The sequence below is a fragment of the Orbicella franksi genome, chromosome 2 (genome assembly GCF_964199315.1).
Source record: "Orbicella franksi chromosome 2, jaOrbFran1.1, whole genome shotgun sequence".
Classification (NCBI taxonomy): Eukaryota; Metazoa; Cnidaria; class Anthozoa; order Scleractinia; family Merulinidae; genus Orbicella; species Orbicella franksi.
The window spans coordinates 8,513,486-8,538,434 of NC_138146.1; the positions used below are offsets into that span (position 1 = coordinate 8,513,486).

The window sequence follows — 24,949 nt, forward strand, 5'->3', positions numbered from 1 at the left end:
ACACAGCTGGAGAGAAATTAGGTTGCTCGCAATGCTGTTGAATACAAACGTTCAACAGCAAGCAACACATTCGTCAACACCCTTAGGAAAGCACTTTAAGAGCAATTCTCCAGGAAAGTGAAGCAAAGTTGGAAATGAAAAATTTTAACCCCCCTTCAATTTTTGTGTGGAGGTAGGCTATCTTGGGGGATAAACAAAAACAACCATATTTGGATCGGCAGATGTAATCGTTGCCATGATAACCGCACTAGATGACGTCGGCCTCAGGACCATGTTTTGAGCAAAAGTTCCACTCTCAAAAAGTAAAAGTAAACGAGTCTGGTTCTCGGGTGCATGTGAACCAATTCAAATATAGCAGACGCGAATTTGAATAATTATATATTCTGTTATTTTCGTTTTGAAATCTGGTCTTTTCATCGGGTATTCCCTGTTAAGCTTATTTAATCCCCCATTAAGAAATTTTTCATTTTTTCTACGTTGTACTTGGAATTTCTCAGATAACCTTTCGTTTTCAAGATTTCAGTGCAGGGATCTCGATCATTTGACGTGGGATTGAAAACAAGGCAGATAATACTTGCCTGAAAATCTCAGACCAGGTAATTTAGGTGTAAGATGCACACAACAACCAAACTGATATCAGATGCTACTCATCCCAGTCTTTGCGGAAGATCAGAGCTGGCAGCTGGCAATCCCACGTCAAATGATCGAGATCCCTTCACTGAAATCTTGAAAACGAAAGGTAATCTGAGAAATTCCAGGTAAAGCGTATAAACAATGAAAAATTTCTTAATGGCGGATTAAATAGTCTTAACAGAGAATACCCGATGAAAAGACCAGATTTCAAAACGAAAAGAACAGAATATATAATTATTCAAATTCGCGTCTGCTATGTTGTGCTTTCCTGTCATACCCTACTATTTAAAACGGAGCACGACAATGGTGAAAAACATTGTATGCACCGCAAAAACCTGGCACAACGAGAGAAAGAGTGCGGAGCAGCAGCAGCAAAACTAACAAGAAGTTTACAGAAATCTGAACTGCGTTGTTTTGGTTTTGTTGAGTTTGCTTTTGTTTGCTTCGCCCATAGCCATTCTTAAGTTACAGGAACCACATATGTGCATTGCAAATATTTAACTTTGCGTCAGATTTCTGTAACTAATTATAAAAACTTAACTCGCTTCAATGGCACAAGAACAGAAAGCCATTTCGTATTAAATAGAGAGAAATATTCAAGAAACTTCAGTTACATCTATTAAGGCTGTTCTTAACCCAAGACTACAAAATTGGCTGGGAATCGGCTCAATGTTGAACCTTCAGTAAAGCTTTATTCAGCTACTGACTCTGGAACGCTAATGCACCAGCTTACAACAAACGTGATTTAGCAGATGTCAATAGCTACTGGCACCTTATCAACGACTTTTTTCTTGACTTAAATAAAACCGACCGAGAGACCGCAAAGAAACTGGGAAACAATAAAAACTTACAGCAACGGCCTGAAACGCTTTTATCTAGACTCTGAAGTTGACACCTTCCTTGGTTTTTTGAAAAACATAATTCACCAACAACAGTTCTTTTGAGAACTACCCTCACCTGATCAATCACCCTAGATAAATTACTGATACCCCTCGGTTCAAACTACTTACTGTGATGTTTTTCTTGTTAGGGAGTTGCAAGAGAATCAGTTAGAGGACTTGCCTCCTGGAGTTTTCTCAAACAACACTGAGCTGTTAGCCGTGTAAGTTGAACTCGGTATCAAATCACAAATCATTCTTTAATTTTGGCGAGAAATTTCAGTCTTAATTTATAATTACACATGTGAAATTACAAAACTACCATGGCAACTTTTCGCGGGAAATTTCTCAATACAATAAATTAGTCAAAACCCCACAATTGTAAGCGTAATTTGTCACTGATGATATTTAACAATTATTCCATGAAACCGCGTTGGATATGAAGTGATAAATAACCAACGAGCGCGTAGCGCGAGTTGGTTATGATCACTTCATATCCAACAAGGTCGAATGGAATAATTGTTTTAGTATATTCTTAATCGGGTTTTTGCCGCCGATTTTTATTTCAACAATTTTACAGAGCGGAAAATTTTTAAACTTGGCGCACTGTTTTCCATATAAGGTAAAACTCCGACTAATGGCTCATAGTCGGAGTTTTTGAGCCAATCAGAGAGCTAGAAATGCAATAGTCGGAGCTGAGAATATACTAATAAAAGGTAATCATATGGTATACTCGTAAAATTAAGAAATAATTTCACTTGCGTTGTGTCAATATTCTAATAATTTCCTAATTTCACTTGTCATCCTATCAGTACCCATATTAACATACACAGCCGGAGATAAACTATTCACATGATAGGGTTGATCCCAATGCTGTCGAATACAAATGTACAACAGCACCGCGCAGCACTTTCCTAAAATTCAAAAAATGGTAATTCATGTCATGATGCTGTGAATGTGGTTGAAAAGTGAACATTGGAAATATTGAAAAATCAAGGCAATACTGTCTTAATGAAAACACTAATCATTCTCCCTTTATCAAATGAGATAAACAGAAACGAGTTTTGAGTTTTGTTGCAAAATGGCATTTTCAGGTTCTCCTTGTAAGGACGTACATGTACAAGGACACGTTCATGACATTTTCGATGGAAGTCTCCGATGTAAAAATTCCGTGAAATGCAAAGTCTACGCGATATTTTCATTTCAAGTTGCAACAAGGCGACGAGGAAACATGGATTATTTTCCTTTGTCGAGGGAAATTAGAGAAAATTAAGCAAAAAGAGAGGAACAGACTTCCAGCTCATGTAACCAATGTAGGTATGCCGATGGTGAAGTATCCACAGCGAAGAATATCCAGTTCCATTGCAGCCTTAAGTTTCACTGGCTTTAAAAACAATGAAAATGATTGGAAGAAAAACTAGCCTGCGAGAGCATCCGGTTTTTTTGGCTCTTGGTTTTTTTGTTTTTTTTGCATGAAACAAGAGCAGAAAAAAACAGGTGCCCTTGCACGCTAAAGCAAAACACAAGCGACTCGATTGAGCCACGTGTTTATGAGCTAGGCGCAATTCAATCGGAAGTCCGATATTTTCGGACTTCAAATCGGATCTCTCCAGTGTCGCTCGTTTCCCGACCGCTGTTCAAGGGGAACGAAGACTCTTGGTACTAGCCTGCTAGCATTCCAGTGGAAACCACCAACCAGTCTGACCGCAAGAACAATTTGTGATATCACCGGAGATTTCGATCTTATCTGATACTCAGTGCGTGTTTACCGACCAGTGTTTAATTTTAGCAATTTTGACCTTCAGGTTTGATTTGTAATACTTGATAAACAGTTACACTGAGGCCTTGTCCACACTACGTCAGAGAAATTTGAAAACGCAGCATTATTTCTACGGTTAGGTCTTCCGTCCACACTAATTCGCCACGAAAGCGGGCGCTCTTCAAACAAAAACACTGCCGGCTTTGTGTTTTAATGTGGACGGAAAACATTTTCAAAATGAAGCTTTTCCAAAACGATGACGTCACGATTTCGTCAAACACAAATCCAAAATGACCGGTGATTGTTGCGTTTTCAAATTTCTCCAACGAAGTGTGGGCGGAAAACATTTGATGTGTTTTCAGAGTGATTAACACCCTTTTCAAATTTCTCCGGCGTAGTGTGGACGGGGCATGAGTGTTTGCAGCTCCAGGGTAGCCATTCAAAGTTAATGCTTACATAGACCAAAACATCCCGCATGAACGCCTCCAGATAGACTTGCCACAAGTAGACTTCTACTTCTATAAAATGAAGTCCACTTGTTCCGCTTGCTCGGATTCAAATTTAAAATTTGCATAATTTTTGGCACGAAACATGGGTGTGACGTAATGATTCACAGCCTACCCCTAATTCCCTGGAGTTTTTTTTTTTTTCAAATATTTCAGAGCGAGCGTAAGCAGAAAAATAAACCATATGCCCGGTAACCACAGCCATGTATAAGATCAGATTTTAAGACATCATTTATTTAAAGTTGACAAAAATGACGGGCCAAAATTTCAAAAAATATTAACAAAAAGAACTCAACTTGAGGTGTATTATAATTGATGAGAAAACAAGAAATTATATTTTTTCTTTGCCGCGCGACAAAAGCCGAGAAAATTGAACACGCAAAAACGAGTTAATTGTTGATTTTGGAGGACAAAACGAAACCGAAAACAACAAAATTTCGATTCTTTTACTATAGCGGATAACATTTGAGAAAAAACCGGAAAATAACAGCGAGAAGACATATCTAGAGTACAACTTAAAAACAAGAAATCAGATAATTTCTTCGCGTGCGACAAATAATGCAGCGCAGTGAAAGAAAGATGAAAGTTGTAAATAGAAAAGACGACAAAAACAAGCCAATTATTTTGAGACAAATCGTATTTCAACTGTGCTAAATTAGTGCCCACTTAGTTCTTTTCTCAGGAGTTTTATAGTAGCTGAATAAAACTAAAAAAAGAAATGTATTTGAACGAAGCGAATAAACTAAACAAACACGGCCGCGGAGGTCGCCGTCATTAATATGCAGAAATCCACGGTGCATAAATACTTTGAAAACCTAAAATTCCCAAAGAAAGGTAACCAAATGAAAGAAACATGACAGGAAGTTCAATAACAATAAAGTTCCATTCAAGATGAGGCAAAAAAAAAAAAAACTATCTAAAAGCAAAAAAATGTTCAAAATTTCGCAGACGTGCTTCGCTGCGTGACACCATGTTCAAATTAATTCTTTACGCTAAAGCGAAGGCTTGAGTTTTTGTCGGCCGTGGCTTTAGTAGCCGTTCAAGAATTAGAATTAAACTTCGAAGTAATACTGTGCATTACCACTTTTGTTTTCTAAAGTCCAGGAAGCTGCTTTAAATCCACGATATCTATTCAAAACCCACTTGAAAGCGCAACGACTTTATATACAGGTTGTATTTACCTTCAAAAGCATCCTTAATTTCCGTGTCAGAACTTTCTGGCCCCAAAACTATAGCTTTAACTCCTTTCTCGTTCAGGCTGGACACCTGGTCTTCCATCAAGGAAATCAAAGGAAAAATAACAAGACAAACTGTCTCAACAGCTTCTCTTTCACCATGTTCAAAAAAGTCCAACACAAACGGCCTTATGTGGAACGTTAAACTCTCTTCAGATCCAGTCGGTGATCGCGACGACTAATGTATCCTTCAACTACTACGTTGATTTACTCCGATTTCTTCGAAACCAAGCTTCTCGAACAAAACATCTTGTTTCAGCTTACCTGTGTTGTGTGTAGCTTGCTTATGAAGAGCCCCGGTGCAAAACATGTCCCGAAGACCTTCCCTCAAAACAAACGTTGCGACTCTATTTGCCGACAAATGAACACATGTGGCCTCTAAGTTTTAAAGAAGGCACTGTCGAGCGTCAGAAAAATCCACGAATGCCAAATATACTCACTAACAGTTGCTCGGTGAAGGACAAATTAACCTCCAGACAATCCTGGTGCAGACTCGAACCCGCCGAGTTATCAGCGGTTTAATTAATTGTTACGGTGTTTGTTTTCTCTCCCTAACTTAAGTAATGTTCACGTAGTAAAAGAGGGTAGTGGATAACATTGCGTGTCGGAGTGTTCTGCGATCGACTCCGGGTGGAAAGTAGTTTGCAATTTTTTTTTTCCTTTCTTTTTTCGTTGTTTTTAGCGATACAATAAATAAATGCTCTGTGTTTATATCATTTCGCTCGCTATATGTACATTTACCATACCGTAACTGTACTTAAACGACATCCGTTTCTGTAAAATCCATACGAAGTCCGCATCCAGTGAGAACTTGTGCTGCTCATCGATTTTACGACCCTCGATGTTCTCATTTTCGGTGGCCGAGTCTTCTTTAACTTATATATTTTAATTTAGACCTTTAAAACAGCTTATTTTAATTAAAGATGAACAGCAATTTAAAAGTAACCCGCGAGTGTACCTCATTTGCATAATGTTTACAGCCCATCGAGCGAGCGACACATTTTCCCACAACTCACGATAACTCGTGTTGCGCATGCGCAATTTACGAGTTAAAAAGGTTGCATTGCCTTCATGGAAACTAATATTTCTTTTACAAAAATTTCACTCAGTAGAACTTTATAGGGAAAAAAAGGTTAAAAATCTGTAGCGAAACAAAAAATTAAGTCAAACTACTCTGCTGTTCCAATTTGATGCTGAGACAAACCATTTGTCTTGATATACGAGCAAACGTATCTCGAAAGCAGAAAGGAAGTCGAGTTTTTCCCGAGACATAAACAGAAGTATCGCGTTACAGTCACCATATATGCAAATTAGAATCAAGCTTTTTAACCTCAACGAAAACGCTGCAAAACAATTGCATTTACATTTGGATCCCTGCAAAGTTACCCAGCCGTCACATGATCTCTACACCACGTAGGATTACTCAATACAAATAAGCGATCGGAATAAACGAGATGCCAAAGGTAAAACTGGCGATCGGAAGGTTAATGTAACACTGGCCTCGAATTTCTAGTATACTTCAGAATTTCTTACGATACCCTCTAAACTGTTTTTCTCCCAAAATCCATCTTCAGGATCTTTGAAATCGTTTTCAATTTGTCCTAGATGAGAATCTCGGCCATTTCGAAGCAAATTCATTTGATCGCGCTAAAATCGTCATGCAGGCAGGCCATATTGCTGCATATTATAATTGGGGAGTATTTTTTGTTTCCTTTCCTCAGAAACGAAACGGTATTGTTTTCAGTTCAAGGGTGAACTATTTACATAGTCATTTGTAATATCCAATCAGAGTAAAGTTCGTAATTGTTAATGTAAATACGGCGGCAAAATTTCAGCCAAACCTCGGTGCATCGCAATAAAATGTTTCATTTGCAACATTTCAGTGAAACTCTCGTTTCTCGGTATTATCTTACACAAGAAAACTGCGAACTGGACTTGACAGTGATAGTGAAAAAGAAATATATATATATTCGAAGTAGAGACACCGCCACATCACGCGATTTGTCCAGCAATGCGATATTTTAAGCCGATGGAAGCAGTTAGTTTTGTTTAGTTCAACAAAGAAATGGTACTGTTTTCCGTTTCAGAGTGATTTGTTGACATCGTGAGTATGAATGTTGTAAGGGTAAACTCTTGTAATTCACAAGGTAAACATGTTCAGCAAAATTAAGTTCTCGAAACTAAATTTTATTTCGTGACACGAAAAGAAAAGGAAATTAAACTGTCATGCAGGAAGAAATAATTGGCGACTTAAATGTTCCTAAGTCTTACTGAAACGATGTATTCTAGAGAAACGAAGATATCTGTTTCCGTGCTTGATTTAAATGTGATTAAGATCACAACTACGGCGACATAATTTTGGTCAATCAGAACACTTGTCAGGAATAACGATCTCGCCCCTTTTCTGTGGCTGTTTACGGGAAAAGAACACGCACTTGGTGCGTTTGGACGATGCTACAGATACGATATATTGTGGAAGGTAACTAGTTCATCATATTGTAATTTAATTAACGTTCGTATATTGCAAAATAGGCATACTATGGCTTTTTTATGAGGTTTTCTTCAAATCGTGGGTGTCGACATTTTCCAGATTTAGTTGAATTTCTCGAATTTTTCGCCACAATTCCAGTGGCTTTACTTCTTAGAGCGCACTTTTAAAAATAAGAAAATTTGTATTTCAACATACCGCGGCATTTCAAGAGCTGATTTCCATGAAAACACCGATAGCATTTGTATTTTAGCTTCATGATACTCAAGGGAAAGTGGAGGAATAATTGCACAATTGTCGTCACACATGAGTCTTCCTTTTTGAAAAGAAAAATATACTGCGTCACTGACAACGAAACGTAGAGTGCCGCATCCATTCGAATCAAGGACTGCCCGGCACAGAAATGGAAAAATTATGCGTCAAATGCTTTTGGCTCTTAGCTTTATTTAGCTTCACACAGAATACTTTGAATTTCTGAAAAAATTGGCGGGGCTGTGCGGCCCGCTTCCCAAAGCACTCACCCTATTTAAGACCAAAGTCTGCTATTTTTCTAACCTATTTATCGCCTGACCCTTAAATTAATACCCTGTTTCAGACCTGCCGTAGTTCTCTAGTTCAGAATGATGTTAAAGGTATTATGAATGGCTTTAGTTGCTGGTCTTATCGCTAATGATGAAAAAAAGTAGCTTCTTCTGAAAAACATACCTAATTCAAGACTAGAGTGCAAAAACCATACCCAGTTTGTGATCAAAATGACCAAAATCGATACTCTACTTCTGACTAAAATGTCTGAAAAAAAAAACATGTCCCTCTGACGCTGGATATACCTATATAGCCGATATAAGGGAGCATCCCCTTTCCCGTCCCCCTCGGGCAGAGTCAACGAGAAGTATCACAAGCAAATACATTTTAAAGAACGTTGACTGTAATAACTGATACATGTGTAGACAATTCAACTTAAATTAATTAGCCCTTGCCCTTTTACAATAGGTTCAGTACTAAACCTCACCTGGACGAAAAACCCCAGGCTCTGGCAACTGAGCAGATCAGTGCAGTGCAAAGGGGCGCATTAACATATACCCCCCTCACCCGAGGACTTCTCATGCACAAGATATCAAAACCCCAGCCTTCCTCAGACTTTGAATATCATTCCGGAAACGAAACACTATTTCTTTCTGAGAAATAGCTTCTTGTTGACCTAAAATGCTGTTCGAAGATAGCGAAATGCGAACTCGTGGTTGAGAGACCTTGAAATGCTGCAGGAAGATGGCGAAACGCGAACTCGTGGTTACAAGAACCTTGAAATGCTGCTCGAAGGTGGCGAAATGCGAACTCGTGGTTGGAAGACCTTGAAATGCTGCTGGAAGATGGCGAAACGCGAACTCGTGGCTGCAAGAACCTTGAAATCAAGAATTTCATGTACCCGACACCACTCCAGCCGTTTTGTGAGCCCGCGTTCCTTGCCCCACATTACCCGAGACCACCGTCCGCGCCTAGTTTCATCAAATCGAGAACGCTTCGCATACTACCAACACATTTCTTACTTTTTTGAAATTCCTTGTATGTATACACGTGGGGAATCCTAGGGTGCCTCCTCGGGCTTTGGCCTCTGGGCCAAAACCCTGCGGGGGGCAATAAATGTGTATTAATGTGTGCGTTTCACATAAGATGTTGTGCACGTGGTATTTCTTGATTGTTAGCTACTAGTTCGTGAATGAAATTATCTCCGGAGCTCCTGACTATTGGCTGCTGATTGTGTATTTAATTTTGTTTTGATTTGTTGACATTGAGTATGAGCTATGCTGTAGTTGTTTGCCAAACAACAAAGACACATTTGATTAAAAGTGCGTTACAACTGAAATGAACATGCCATTGCTTGGACATCATAAGGCCAAGTTACTTGATTCTGTAGATGGGGAAACCCTCCTGAAGCCGTGGTCAAAAACTAGCCTGCGTTTACTTGCAATCAGCTCCGCCATCCTAGAGTGAACTTCTTCAAGGGGACGTAATGCATCAGTTGATTCCAGCAGTGTCCATCCCAGCCCTTCTAGGCAGTAGCTGACAATGCCATTTGCTCGCGTCTTCCATTTGAAATTTTGTTATCAACCAGGAACGGCCATTTGCCTATTCCCGGGACCACTCCAGGATATTTTGCACCGTTCGGGATTTGGTCTCGCATGTACATCAAAATCATGGGATAAGTATATATTTTTCGACAAACTCGATCATAACCTTGTGTCACGCACCTCCATAACCCTGAAATTCAAAATGCTCCGGATTCCAAACGAAGCACGCTATTGAGCTGTAAAATTGTAAACAGATATAAATATACCGCCTCCTGCGCCTGATGAGGACAAAAACTTTGGTGGCTCTTTCGTTTTGGATTTTAGAAAGTGATGACGTCACGTGAAAACGATCTATTGACATGACAGCTCGCGCACAAAGTGAGAAGATATGAATAGACTATGAAGGCTTGAAATTCTATGTAAGAAAGACTGTGGCCTGACCGATTGGCGGACGTAGCTTGTGATAATACAGGATAATACCGATTCGATTTTCACCCCAGGCGCCATTTCATGCTTTGTTTATCCCAGTATCAATCGGACTCTGCTCTAACAAGAACGTGCTGGGCCATGATCTGGTGGCACAGCCGGTAGAAACTCACGTTAACAACCGTAACACTTCCTCAAGTTTACCCAAATTATTCCCTTTTCTTCTCTTTTGTCCGCCATGTTGAGTTTCCACGCGGGTTACCGCTGTACACTCGTTCCCAGACTCCCGTTCCCTGTTCCCCGTTCCCCGTTCCCCGTTCTCCGTTCCCCGTTCCCCTTTCCCCGTTCCCCGTTCCCCGTTCCTAGTTTTAGTAATATCCTTTCCATACCTTGCTTTAATATTCAGGGAGACCCGAAGGGCAATATCATCGCTTCTAAGCCATTGTTACCCTCTTCTTTTGGTTCCGGCTAAGTACGGAGTTTTCCCGTTTTGTTTGCTTTGGATGTTGCGCTAAAAAAATACCTTTCTACTACTCCGTAGAATATGCAAATGATCAAACACAATGAGTACCGATAAAAACTCTGGGGAGCGGTAAAATGGTAATTTCTCGCATTATTTGTTTTTCAAAGGGCCAATTGTTTCACCTACCCTGTGAAAGGTTCATATGCTACGAAACTCCCGGATGTTTACAGGAATCGACCAAGGGATAGAGCGGGCGGGTGATCTCGATTAACCCCTATAAACGAGTTTAAAAAAAGAAAACACTCAAACCTTGCCCCTGGACGTGGTAGAACATGAGCTCCCTAAATGTTTAAGTGATAGCTGTGACCACTTAGGCTGGATATTCGCCAAGTGCATTGCTATGTAGATTTTTGTATGCGCTCAAATATCTACAATTGATTATAAGAACGCCGATGAGACACTGACTAAAACTCTAAAATATTCACATAGAAACAATATAAGAAAATTGCGGCATGAATTTAAAAAAACGCGAAGGCAATAGAAACGATATAAAAAGTGAAGTAATTAAGTAAATAGCTTCGCGCGGATCGAGTCACTCCGTTTGTTCAGTTCTGGTTTAAGTTTACGAACAAAAAAACATTTCAAAAATCAAACAGTCGAGTTTACTCTGACATTTTTTCAAAATCTCGAAATTGCTTCCAATGGTCTCTGGATCCTTTCCGTGCACATCCTTTACGTGGTTGCCGATTGTTGATCGCTTATGTTCCTCCACATGCTGCACAAAAGTTACTTTAGATACTATATATAGCTAATAGATAAATTTGATTAATAATAGACGGATTGTTGACAAACTTAGAACGATCTTACAGCTTATACCATCATTGGTAACAAAATGATTAAACTGCCAAACGCTTTCGAGACATAATTCACCAACAACAGTTCTTTTGGGAATTACTCTCACCTGATCAATCACCCTAGATAAATTACTGATACCACTCTGTTCAAACTACTTACTGTGATGTCTTTCTTGTTAGGATTTTGTCAAAGAATCAGTTGAAAGACTTGCCGCCCAGAGTTTTCTCAAACAACACTAAGCTGTTAACCCTGTAAGTTGAACTTGCGACCTCTGCTACCGTGCGCGGCATAGTGCATGTGAAGGTGACCTTTGTAATACTGGAATAAAAGTGCGACCATATTTGTTAACTCTGCAATAATTTCTTTATCTTCACGCATGTCTGTTTGCTGTTATTCTTTTGCTGCATTTGCTCCGTTGCTTTAATTGTGGGCAACAACAACAATCGTGGACAAAAGTCTTGGGTTAAATTTGCACTTTTGCGCTTTTGCGCACACGCAAGACGCGAATACAACTTCACCTGCCTAACCTCGCCCCCGCCCTGCAATTTCTCCTGATCTTCAATATTGTATTGGGTGGGGAGGGGAACAGCAACGCGTTTTTAAAAGGATCACAGCGTGTTTTATCAAAGTTCAGTTGTAAAACACAGATAATTCGTTACATTACGTAATTGTCCCAAGGACTTTTGTCCACGATTGTCTGATTTTCACGTCTCGTGGAGAAAAGCACAATTAGGATGGTTTTTTTTAGCCGTAAACGCCATTAATACCCGAGAATGTGAAAATCTGAGATTATAAAGGCATTTCTAAGAGCTTTTAGTTGGCTTTTCCGTATTTTTCAATGGTTTTGGACCCACCGGGAAAGGTGTTGATTTCAAATACTACAGAAACGTTTGTATGTGATGGCATTGATAACGGCGTCGCTTGATTTGGATACGTAACAAATTGTTTACATTGTAATATAAAGTTGTGCAAATACTTCAATACCTTAACAGTAATTACAGCGCGTTTCAGTGAGTGAGGCGCTGTCAGTACTCTTAGGGTAGTGACGTCAGCGTTCATTGGTTGGTGCACAGTACTCAGTGGCGAAGAAAGACAATGTTTCATTAATATAATTCTCTAAAAGTATCAACTAAGAAAACCAGCGAAATATCTTTCAACACGAGATTTATGGAACTTTTTCGAAATCATTTCACAAAAGTCACGTCACAGCACGCTGGCTGTGAATATAACAGTACTCACTTGATTCAGTGTGAAAAAGTTGACTTTAAGTAACGCTTCGGCTAAGACGGAAAGAGAAAACAATAGGCCCCGGCACCGGGAACCGTTGGATGGTTTAGGCCGATCAAGTTCTAATTGGATTAGTAACAAAATTTTTATTGGTTAAGGACACATTAGCGCGAAATTCAAACAAGCATTCTCCGAAAAACAATTCTTGCAGTGTGATTGCAAAGCTAAATTTAACACGTTATACACATATTAAGGTAACAAGTAAACCCGTGAAGTTTCAGCGAAATTGTATGTGAGGAAAGTTACAAAGTTGATAAATCTCTATTGTGCACTCATAATCTCTGTCATGTTTCCTATCCAGAATGACAGAAACGTCATTTACATGTAACATCATTGGCTGAAATATTCGCGCAAAAATCTGACACCAAGTAGCGCGTTTTCTTCAGCGAAACAAAACAATAACAAATGTAAAATGTAACTTCATTGATCCCTGCGCGATTTGCGCAAATGTTTTTCTTGATGTCAGCATTAGACTGTAACTGTTCGCTAGAAATCTTCAAAAAGATCAAAATCTGACAAAATGTTCAACGCATCAAAAAAATATTCTCCTCCCGCGGCTGAACCAATGTCTAAAGTAATTCGTCCATTTCCAAGTCGCGGGAATGTCTTTGTTAGAAATAGTGCTTCTTTCTCTTCTAGTTTTATTCCCCTTGCACGAATGTCTTGTACAGAGTAGTAAGAACACAAACAAGCAACAACAAGAACGCTGAACTGCTCGTTCAAGGAAATGTTTATGTTTCTCAAGCAAAGAAGGGACCCTTTGGCCTTGAATATCGCTTGTTCAGATATTTCCATACAGCTTTCGATGTTCAGCGTCTCAAGATGCTTTGCTACGCCAACAAGTTTAAGAAAATCTTTTGAAGAGATGGCAGTCCTGTTTAAGTTTAACCATGTCACCTTTGAGAAGAAACGAAGCGGTACTTTCTGATACAGCTTTCCTGTGTCGGCTAAATGGGGTTGTTCACAATGTTGCAATGCTTGGGCAGTTGACTTGCGTCCTTGAAATACAAAACGCCACCATGCAAGACAAACAGAGGACACACTCACTAGATCTTCTGGCTCAAGATACTCAAACACCAGCGGCCAAAAAAAGAGCAGAACTTCATTCATTTTTACCACGCTTGTTGATGTGCCGAAAACGAAAGAAATGGATGGAGATCGATGCGTACGTGACTGAAATATCTCGCGCGAGGTTCTGATTTCCATTTGCGAAAAATTCACACCTTGTGATCAGAGGTATTCTCTGTGGAGTTTCCGACAGGTTACTGTTGTCACTGTTCTTTTTCAAAGGTTGTGGTGAGCTCATAGTTGTGAATCAGGTCTTTTAGAGCTTCTTCAGGATAAATTACCTTTTTGAACGCGCAAAAATGGATAAGAGGTAAGTTGCTGAAACTAGCTTTACGAAGATTTTGATACCTTTTACTTGGATGTATTGAAATATGTGAGATTCAATTGTTCGTTATATTCTATTTTCAGAAAGAGATTGGGTGAACCATGTGCAAATGAAGGCTCAGGATCCAAATGCGTCAAGTCTGATACTAGTGTAAGTAGCATTCGATTATTGTCAAGACGACAATACACTAGCACTGACCTTTTTCACTACTAACTTTCAAAACCCAATTTTTCACACAGAAGAATGAACTGCGCCAGATGTATGGACAGAACATGCCGTCACTTAAAAAGCATCGCGTTGCCCAGGGATTGAAGATCGGAAAAAATTTTCATCAACTGGCAGAAGAATTGAAGATTGCCCAAGCCACCGCAGAGGTGTATGGTATTGATTGTCTTGCGGCAGGACAAGATGTGGACCACCAGACAATCGCCAAGTATCTGGACGTCGGTGAAGAGTCTTTCGAACGGATCAAGAGAGAGATAGTGTCAAGCAATGACAAGAAACTTCGCACTGTTCGGGACAACCTAAGGGAGGAATTTAGTTACAATCAGATAAGATTTGTTTTGGCTTGCCAAATCCGCGATATAGAGTTGTAGTTTTTTAGTTTTCGCTTCATGTAAACATAGATGCACGTGAGTGAGGTCAGCCTAACTTTCTTTCGCGCAAATCTGTGAATAATGAAATAATCGCGCTTTATCGACTTTCCACCAGGAAAGGAATTTTTTTGGAAAAATTGGGATCCCAGGGTGTTGGTCTCCTACGCACCTATTTTTTTAAATGTCACGCAACGCTTGCGTGACATCACGAAAAACGGCTGCGTGGGAGACTACGCACTACCAGGGTGTTGGCGGGAGTGAAAACCCCTGGCATAAAATTAGCCAAACCCAATCCCGCTGCAATTTTCAATCAGCCATTTCCAAAATCTATACTAGTTTCTTGACACGTGATCTGCTATTTGTCGTGATTTTTCTCGCTGCCATACCCTAAGTCCAAAAGCTTTATTTTTGAAATTATTTTGTGTAATCTATTGCGTCTGTTTAAAAATAAATTTGCGTGTCGTTGTTTCTTTATATAATTTCTTCCTTTTTCCCGTTTTCTCATTTTTTCATTCAAGTCCACAAAGTTTATCTTGGATTTTTATATCCAACTGTTGGAAGACAAACTGGGGAACACCTATCTGTATAATTTTGAGAATAATCTTGAATATTCGTATAAAACGATGGGTCTCCATGGTTGAATAGCACATTTCAGTTTGGAACGCAACATGCCAACTGAGGCTAATTTCACTCCCCATTGGACTACTAAATTCCTAGGGTGCGTTTCTTTAAGAAAATCCAAGATTTAATTTTTAATCCGAAAACGGATTATGCGTTTCTCTACTAAACAGATGAATCCAAGATCACCCGGATCAGGATGTATCAAAGGAACCGAAGAATCCTTGCCCAGAGTGGATTCTTCGGTTCCTTTGACGCATCATGATCCGAGAGATCTTGGATTGATCTGTTTGGTGAAGAAACGCAAAATCCGTTTTCGGATTCTTTCGGATTTAAGAATCCAATCTTGCATTTTCTTAAAGAAACGTACCCCTAGTTTGAATTTCCCAAAAAAAAAAAACAATGAAAACCCGAGTGGTTTGGATACATAAGTACTCTCGAATTCCCCCAAAGACACTCGAGTGTTAGCTATGTCAGCACAGAGCAACCGTTTTCTATTATAAAAAAAAAATTTAAAAAAACAGTTCTTTGTAAAGCTGAATTGTAGGGGGTTGGAGTAACGAAACATAACGTAACAATGACAAGAGAGCTTTTACAATGCCATATATTTTTTCATTTCCATGGCCATTTAACTGTTACAACAATGACAAAAACCTAAGACCTTTTTGACTCAATGGGAAACTACCCTAGGAAGCAACACAGAGATGATTCAATTCTCTTGGTAGCAATTTTTGCAGCTCTTACACCTGTGACAGGTGTACAATTTCTACCATTAGTCACTAGCCTCAGTGGTACAATAGTATTTTACAACAGTTTACAAAGATTTCCTACAAAAAAAATATGCTATACTCTGTAAAGTACTTTTACATACAGATTTACATTTTCCCGTGGTGAAAACGCGAAATATAACTGTAACAAAATTTAACCCCTGTATGGGTATGTTTCAGTTCAATTTTATGTCGGGGATACAACAGGTATCCATACTTGTTTGCATGAATTATTGTGAAAACAAACATTTTTATGGGGTCTGGCTACAATAGTATCCAGATTTTCTTTTGCTCATAAGTAGCTAACTGTGGTCAGAGAGCAAATAGAGAGACCCACGCCATAATTTCTGCTTAGCGTTTGATCAACCCAAGCTGAAAACGATTTTGCCTGATTGCCCTTATAAGCGTCAATTCGAGCAACCAATGCTCCATTACGACCATGAATATGAGAGTCAATAAAAATTATACTCCCACTACCGTCCACAACGATCAACATTGTCTTTTCATTAGCTGTTAACAAATGGCATGACTGTTTCTGCTGAAGAATCAAGTCTATAACCGCAGCAAACTGATCCAGTGGATTCACACCAAACACATTGTACTCATGCAAAATTCCACAAACGTGGCAATGATCACCAGCTGCATCAATGGCATCATCCACAGCAACATTAATCCCCTCACCTCCAAACAACTCCTCGTGGATATCATTTCCAGTCCTGATTGCTTCTATTACTGCTCCCTCCCATTGTCGTGTGAGGGGTTGTCCAACAGGGGGTGTAGGTAAACTGGAGTGGCAGTAAATGTAGCCAAAGAAAAGAGCAATGAAAGTGCATGCATTGCTACCATTTCTGCCGTCAATGGTTGACTGACTGACATTTCCCGGAAACAACCACTCATTGATTCCACATCCAACATTAGTTCCAGTCACAGGTGTCATTAAAGGTGTTGGGACAGGTGCTGATGAAGAGTTGGGTCCTACAGGTGATGATGTTGTGGGGGCAGGTGTAGGTACGGTTGTAGTTGTAGATACAGATGAAGGTGCAGGCATGGATGATGGTGCAGGTACAGATGCAGGTGCAAGTACAGGTGCAGTGGGTACTGCTGCTGTTGGTACTGGGGTAGATGCTGATGCTGGATATGAAGAAGGAACAGTTGCAGAGTTTGCAGAACCAGAGGGGTATGTCTGTCTGGATGCTGAAGGAGGAGCTGATAGATTGGCATTTCCAGCTGGTGGTGCTCTTTGAAGGTTTTGGATGTCTGCAGCCATACTCTCCATTTCGCGTTTCCTCTTTTGGTGGTATGTGCTCCACCAGCTCTTAATCTGCGCTTCCTTGAGCGGCTCCAGGCCTCTCTCCCTCATGGCTGCAATACACTCCACAGGGTCTGCCCTTATCCCATAGTTCGCCTGCCGGTTATAAAATTCTATCATAACCTCCTTCTGCTGAAGTGAAAACACTGTTCGTTTTGCACCACCACTTTTTAGTGCAAAGCCTGGTTTTAGGAGGTTCTCCTTAAGCTGGTCAATGCCAACCATCTCAGAGGAATCTGAGCTCTGTTGATGCTCCATCTCATGTTGGATGAATCGGACACTGTATACCTCCTGACTGCCATTCCCACTCATACATGTACCAGGTGTTCCCTGAAGATTAGGAATTTCTTCAGACGTCACAGCACCTGTTGCACCTGCGATAGGACTTCTGCAGTTGGCTAGACTTTTTAGCTGTTGTTCGGTTTTTTTAGATTCCTTTCCAATGCCTGCCAGTGAGCGGGCTACAACTCCTCCAGTGTTTGGGCCAGAAGTTGGAAATTCATAGCTCCCAAAGAGCGAGATATCTTTGAGCGTTCCTAGCTTCTCTGGTGCCTTGCTTCTGTCAATGAGAAGTTTTCTACAGCTGACATTCTTCATTGACTGAAAATTGATCACACAGGAATTGCCATATTAGCACACAGTTACTTTAAAACGGTAATATTGTTAAAAGTCTGCATACAAGCCAGCCGGGTGGCCTATCAGACAAGTGCTTATCTCCGGTTTTGGTGGCATGAAGCAACTATGAGTATTTCTACTCCCTGCCTGGATAGGATGCTAGTCCATCACAGGGTTACCCCTAATACTAAATTCACCAGTAATTATTTTGTACACTTGAGTGGAGAGAGGCAAGTGTCTTGCACAACAACACTACGCAATGTCCCTTCCCAGGGCTTAGGCCTTGAACCACTCAATCTGGAGTCAAGCGAGTGCACTAACCATAAGGTACAAAGGAAGTACAAAAACCTTGTGTGCCCTGTAGTACTTCAACAAAACCATGCTTTTAAAATCTTGAAAGTTAGAGGGCATAATGCTGTATAAAAACAGTCAGACATTCTGGGGACATCACCTTTACCAGTCTTTTCGGCTTCAAATGGGCCATTCTTGATGGTTTTCTATACAGCACTAAGCACTCTAACTTACCAATGCAATGTTATTTTATACCCGACAGAATATCAATGAGGAGGGCAGGAGTGAACACTTCTGCCAAGTCATGGTCAGATATTTAATCATGTTCTGCTTTCTAAAGAAAACAATTCCACATAAACAACAACATAATGCATGTACTCCTTGTACAGTGCAATATACAAGGCTGCTTATTTGGGTGCTTACTTGAGATAGAGAGAAGGGGAGGATGGGCTTATTTCAAACATTAGCCAGTATGATAGCTGCTTATAAAGAGCTGTACTATGAAGAGTTTAAATCAAACAAATATACATACCCCAATCAGTTCTCCCAACTGACTTCCTGTTTCCAAGTTGTTACCCACTCTAACCCATCTAACAATCTTATGACTGATGTGGGCAAAGTGGGTATCCAGCTTTGATTTCCCCTCACCGGCCTCAAAGTTGTTGTATTCAACAAGGGTCAACTGGAATGCTTTGCTGACTTCTGCCAAATAGAGGATAAATCCAGTATTGTGGTAGTGTGGACCATTGTCTGAAACAACAAAAGATTTTTACCATGTTATATAAGGTACTCGCCCTTTATACTTTTAAAATGTTTGCTTTGCAATTTCCCGAATTTTGAGACACACAAGTGGACACTGTCTGTGAATAAGAGTACTTGACTGCAAAAAATGTTGAAAAGTACACTGAAAGATGATATTCTGTACAATAAACATTGGGAAATCATGGCTGTTGATACCTTAAAATAATGGAAACAGGCATACAGTACTTCATTAATCTAATGCCCTTTTAAAAAAATTCCATGTAAATTTACCATAGGACAAATAATTTCTAAGGAACTTTTAGTCACTGAATTTTGGTTAACCCTTTTCAATAAGTCTAAAAGAAAAAAAAAACATGATAGCATTTCACCCCACAATGTCAGTAGCAATCATGACAGAATGAAATGACAACTAAACTGCAAGATGATTTGACACATCACAAGTTTGCACAAATAGAACAACGATACAAAAACATATGGATACAAGAAAGGAGATTTTGTCTGATAATCCCTAGAGATATTCCATTCCAAATTGTGTGAATCCTTGAAACTATTGCTCAAAATTACTATAATAAGGAATAATAATCAGCAATATGTTTTACAATTTATATTGAGGCTTTTTCCATGCAATGTTCAAATGAAATACAAACTAAGCCTTTTCATGCTACAGTGGTTTTCGGTCTCTAGGAGTATTATTGTAACTGAGTTGACTGCTTACCAGAAAATAAATACACTCGAAAGCCAGGGAACTCCTTTTCCATCCAGCGGAAGCCAACATCCATAGCACTCTGGCTGAACCAAGCGTCCTGTTTGGTGTCCTCGCTCCAGAGGTCAATTACCTCTGTTCTTCTCTCTGTTTCACTCACTTGGGCAATGGCAAGGAAGCCATGAAGGGAAATTCCACGCTTCCCATACCAGTCTCTCTGGATTTCTCTTGCTCTGACACCCAACTCCAATTTCATTTTGTAATCCACGATTACCACAGCCTCGCCTGGTTGCAAGTTATCCAGAATGTACTTATAATAATCGCCTTGGTGTCGTGTGCGTAGTAGATGTGCCACATATTGGGTGTTAACCTTCATGAGTTCATCAAGTTCCTTTGTCAAGCTTTCTCGTTCACTGGCACTTGGGATACCAGACAGCAGTGTGCGTAGTTGCTTGCAAACATCGTAGAGCACACATGCATCTGGGCAAAACCTGTCATGTGGCTGCGAACAGGAGGCAAATGCATTGTTCATGCAGAGTTCTAAGCATGGGGAATGCCTCTGCACTTGATGGGCAAATTGGGTCTTCATAAAGCGCTGGTACTGTAAAACTTTGCCCTTAAAATCATTGACAGAAACAGTCGTTGCTCTTTCTACACAGGTAAGGAAAGACATAAACTTCTCAAAATTGGAGTAACCAAACTCATCACACAGGTTACACAACCCTGCCAGCATTGTGTTGTAACGAAAGTTGGATGGAAGGTGGGTGTAAATGTAGGTGCGTTTTACACCACTGGGATACTCAAGCAAGTACTGGTTGACAAGTTCCTTAATGCTGTCCTTCCAGTACCTGACTGGTGTTTCCTGGCCGTTGATCATAACACTTCTGCAGGAAGAAGGCCTTGAAACACTTTCTCTATTGAAAAATTCAGATAGTTCCATCAGTATGTCAGGACTGACACACTGTCTCCTAAACTTGAATTTTGCTGGAGGGGTTCCACCACGACCAAACAAAATGCAGTGGACCTTAGCAGCTGCTATCGTCTTTGACGAACAGTTAAACAAATCCTGCAACACACCGTATGGATAATCCAATGCAACAATTGACAATATTCTTCGCCTCTCATCTGCATAGCAGGTCAGCCTGCCAATGGAATTGGCAGCAGTTACCCTGTCCTTGAAGTGTTCTGGTGTTTTCTCACCTGTGAGAGTCACACGTGAATCATTTAGCGAATTGCCAATGCAAACCTTGCTTGTTTGTTTCAAGGATCTCCTTCTCACTTCTTGCTTCTTTTCTTTGTCCATACAAGCTTGGTATTCCTTTATGAGACACTGCATTGTAGGATTTTTTGAAATGTCTTGGACAAGCCCAAATGCCGAACAAAAATTCTTGTTTTGAAGTAACTCATCCATAAATTTGGCCAGATCTTCTGGTACAAAATGAACTGTTTTCATGCCTTCATCTCTCAACAAGTCAATCATGTCAGCCCTGACTAGTCTTTTTGACCGGTCTGACAAGTCTTTGTAAGGGGCCTTTCGTACTGGAGGTTTTTGAGTGCCTTTGTCACATGAGGTTGACACAGACGAGGTCAAGATGTGAGTCATTAGTTCTGGTTCGGGTTCTAACAGGTCCTCGCCATCACCAAGCTCACCTCCCACACAGGAAGCATTAGGGGTGTCACACGACATTGAATCAAACACACCTTCAGGTGAGGTCTGCACCCTCATACAAATTTCCTAAGTGAAGAAAGAATACCACGAGATCAAAGAAAGGCACATAATACAAGTACAAGTGGTTGAACATGTAGGTAACATGATTACTTATGGTAAAAGAAATCATAGTGTTCCTAACCAGAAAATAGTGGCACTGCTGATCAAGGAATGTCTACATCATATTATGCCCTGTTCAAACATGTTATAATGGGCCATTTACCATGAACAATACTTTTTATGCAAAAATTGACCCAATATCGTATCTTGGCAAAATAAGAGAACAATAATGCAACACGATTTGGTTGAGTAACAAACAGCATAAACAATGCTGAAGCATGTGCATTTTACATTACAAAAGAGCACTTACAATTACTATATGTGAAACAATGTATATAGAGAAATGGAAGTTTTGCAAAGCACGAAATTTGTATAACATCAACACGGAGACGCCTTCTTTCATTTTTTTTCTTCCCATTTTATATTCGCAGCTTCACTGTGATGGCAAGGTAAGCTTTAAGCCTGGTTTTCACTAGCGACATTGGCATAACCAGAAGCATAAGATCTTGCGACAAGTGAAAATGGGTGAACATAGGCAGAAGCAGAAAAAAAAGGCCACATTTAATCCTTACAAGTATGTTTGCATTTTTGTTTGTGCTTACAATCCATGTTGGACTCTTTTCAAATTGAAATAAGTGCTGTTACGCCTATTCTTCTTTTTCATGCTTATGCTATGCTGCTAGTGAAAAACATGATTTGCGTTCAGTCGACCTGTTATGTATAAATCTGTATGTGTGCAAATAAACAAGTTTCATATAGCTTATACATCTTTTTATCCTGTTGAAGTACCTATCACTGAGGACACTTGCCTTACAATGTACTTCAGTAGAGCATGCGGCCCTGAAATATAAATTCTGATACACTGGACAAGCTTTACAGATCTACGTTTTTTTTCAGTCTATCCCCTTTAGGATCCATTGAAATGATTTTGGGGGTTCTGTCGGCCGCTCGTGAAATATATTTAAGCTTGAGCTTACTTACCAAAAATTCACACCTGTGTGACAAGTATACCAATTCATGCCAACGCTAGCAGCTAACCTTTGAATAGAATAAACCGAAGACTGACAATAACAAAATACTTATAGATTGCCTTGCTTGACGAAACTTAAATATAAGGCTCTCTTACTCTATACAGGACACCGAAAAATGCGAAGCTATTTCGAAGATAATCTTACTTAACAAATGGCTTGCAGTATAAACATGTGAGCCGGCTTACCTCTAGTTTTTGGCACTTGACTTCAACTTCCAGCCTAGAACGGCAAGAAACACAAATTTTTCTTTTTCTGCCCTTATTCTTCGGGTCCTCAGTAGCAATTAGGTTGAAGACGCTTGCTTCCTTGCGGCTGCACTGGCGTAATTGCTCTTCTTTGACATTCCCGTGTTTCCATTCATCGTGACGAGGACAACAACAACGCGCTCGAAACGGCATTGCGAACAACAGGGAAGTGCCGAAGGCCGATAAAAATAAACTATTCGCACTCTTTGATACTATATACAAACGTATTTACAATTTATCTACAATTATGAGCGAGCAAATCGATTTGAAAAGATGAATCCACAGGAGACACGAGTATTAACAAGATGGCGGCTGTGCTATGAAATAAGAGACGCGATATCTCTATCCTCGTATCTTCTCCCGCTCACATACGAATCTCCCGAAAAACGACAAAACAATAGGTCGGAACAAGAGGTTTCCATATTTGGAGGTTTCGGACTTGAAATCGGCTTTTTCCGTAAAAAATACGACGAAAAAAACATTCTAACCAATCAAATCATCGTATTTTAATTGAATAAGCCAATTATGCTGCGGTTGCTTGATAGCATTCTTCGCATTCCATTGCCGATATCTCTTTCCGTCTTAGCCGAAGCATTACTTAAAACTATGCTTAATAACGCAAAGTGAGTACCTTGCTTGCAGGCCTTAAAATTAAGTTTCTCCCAGCAATAAAGGTGACAGGCAAAAATGTAACGGACATGAAAAACGATTCTAAGAAATGAAAACAACTCATTTAACTTTTCAAAACGCGTAGTTACCCCTACTTTTTTTGTTATGAAAGGGAAGTGGCAAACCTATTCAGCAGCTGATTAGTTTCTGGTGGTGTGCATAAGTTATTGATGTGACTGAGCATACTGCTTCCAGTACTGCGATAGGTGGTAGACATTCGTTAAGGTTTTTTTATCCGATCTGTTGTTTTCGGTTTTGAATTTTCGTTGCCTCTTGTCCACGTTCATCAGAGTTACAGTGTTAAGGTTCGTTACTGCACGCGCCACAAGCCCGTGTACTGTCGTTTTATTGTTCATTTTTTAAATCATCGGTATGTAAGCGCAAGGAAGCAATTTCCTTTCGTTGACGGCAGCGCTGTCCAGAGTTGAGTGCCACGACTCCTAGAAAAACCTCTTGTGGTAGTTTGTAACACCACGCTAAAGGATGTGGGCGTCTCTTGGCGGATGTTGTGTATGTACAGTCATGGCAGCTCACTTTGCAGACGTTCCCTTAGACACAGTTAAACCGTATAATAATATCCACGTCAATAACTGTGAAAAAATCAACTCTATTCCGTAAAAGAAATCTCTAGCAGTTTAAGGCCTGGGTCAGGAATGTAAAGTAGAATCATGGTTGGGCAGCTGTAAATGTAAGAGGATGGAAATACTTGCCCTGCACCTAAAACGCGTTTTTGCAGGATGTTATTACTAAAAACCCCCACCAATTCCTCAAATAATGGGCAACTGCATGATTGTGCACAGTAAAACGGAACAGTTTCTTTTAGCCAGTAAACAAAAACAAATAAACAAAAAAAAAAATAAACAAAAACAGAATGTTTACAGTGTCCATCAGTTATACTTACAAAGCAAACAGCATATTGTCTAGAGGGCTAGATGGGCTGTTTTTTCCTCGGAAACCGATAGGTGCATTCAAACTACAGGAAAATAACGTAAAACAATTGGGTGACCGACCCTGCAATTTTCCGCCTGAGTAAACAACGCATACATTTGCAGTTTTCTTTGAAATAAAAGGAAATTTTGCCGAAAAAAAATTTCCAAAAGCTTTTGTCATGCCCTAGCCTATCTGCCATAAAAAAATATGAGCAAAATCGACTTTTCCACAATTGCTGAGCTTATATTTCATATTTATGGACAGGGGTTCTTAAAAAGCAACTCGTTAAAAATCCAAGCTGGCGGGAGGCTGACCAGTTGGCTCTTAAAGGAGGAGTTGAATTGGGCACCACCAGACACAAATCCATCTAGTGGCAGGGAGGAGGATTTGAAGCCAGGATCTCCATATTACAAATCCAGCGCTCTAATCACTAGGCCACTCCACCTCCTGCGGCGCCTCCTTCAACACCACCGAACAGCATTTTCCTAAAAAAAACTCAAGAAAAGTAATTACTCGCGCCTCCGTAGGAAAGCCCGTGTAATTAAATAAAATGCAAGCCTTTTTGTCTTGATCGCCAAAAGGTTTGTCATGGTCCTAGGCGTAGAGCTGAGAGTGGAAACTAGGGATGATAATGTGACAGCTTACGTTGTCGTGTG

At 40.0% G+C, this 24,949-nt stretch overlaps 2 protein-coding genes across 2 annotated transcripts in view; one reads left to right on the top strand and one right to left on the bottom strand.

Annotated features, from left to right (window-relative positions):
- The window catches only part of LOC145479936 (uncharacterized), a 321,399-nt gene that overhangs the window by 242,816 nt on the left and 53,634 nt on the right, over nt 1-24,949 (top strand). The gene's annotated exons all lie outside the window — the stretch shown is intronic.
- Nucleotides 12,580-23,292, bottom strand: LOC145477938 (uncharacterized). Its single transcript, XM_081455812.1, has 4 exons — nt 22,635-23,292; nt 19,663-21,385; nt 18,718-18,935; nt 12,580-17,879 (listed from the first exon to the last, which is right to left on the bottom strand). The coding sequence occupies exons 1-4, from the start codon at nt 22,845-22,847 to the stop codon at nt 16,263-16,265; spliced, it is 3,771 nt and encodes a 1,256-aa protein (XP_081311938.1). The 5' UTR covers nt 22,848-23,292; the 3' UTR covers nt 12,580-16,262.

What these genes read in the sequence shown, in the direction of transcription:
- LOC145477938 (XM_081455812.1), bottom strand. Translation starts at nt 22,847, where the DNA reads ATGCCGTTTCGAGCGCGTTGTTGTTGTCCTCGTCACGATGAATGGAAA. An exon ending in TCAAGTGCCAAAAACTAGAG is followed by an intron (nt 21,386 to 22,634) that starts GTAAGCCGGCTC and finishes TTCTTCACTTAG; the next exon opens with GAAATTTGTATGAGGGTGCA. An exon ending in TCGAGTGTATTTATTTTCTG is followed by an intron (nt 18,936 to 19,662) that starts GTAAGCAGTCAA and finishes TTGTTGTTTCAG; the next exon opens with ACAATGGTCCACACTACCAC.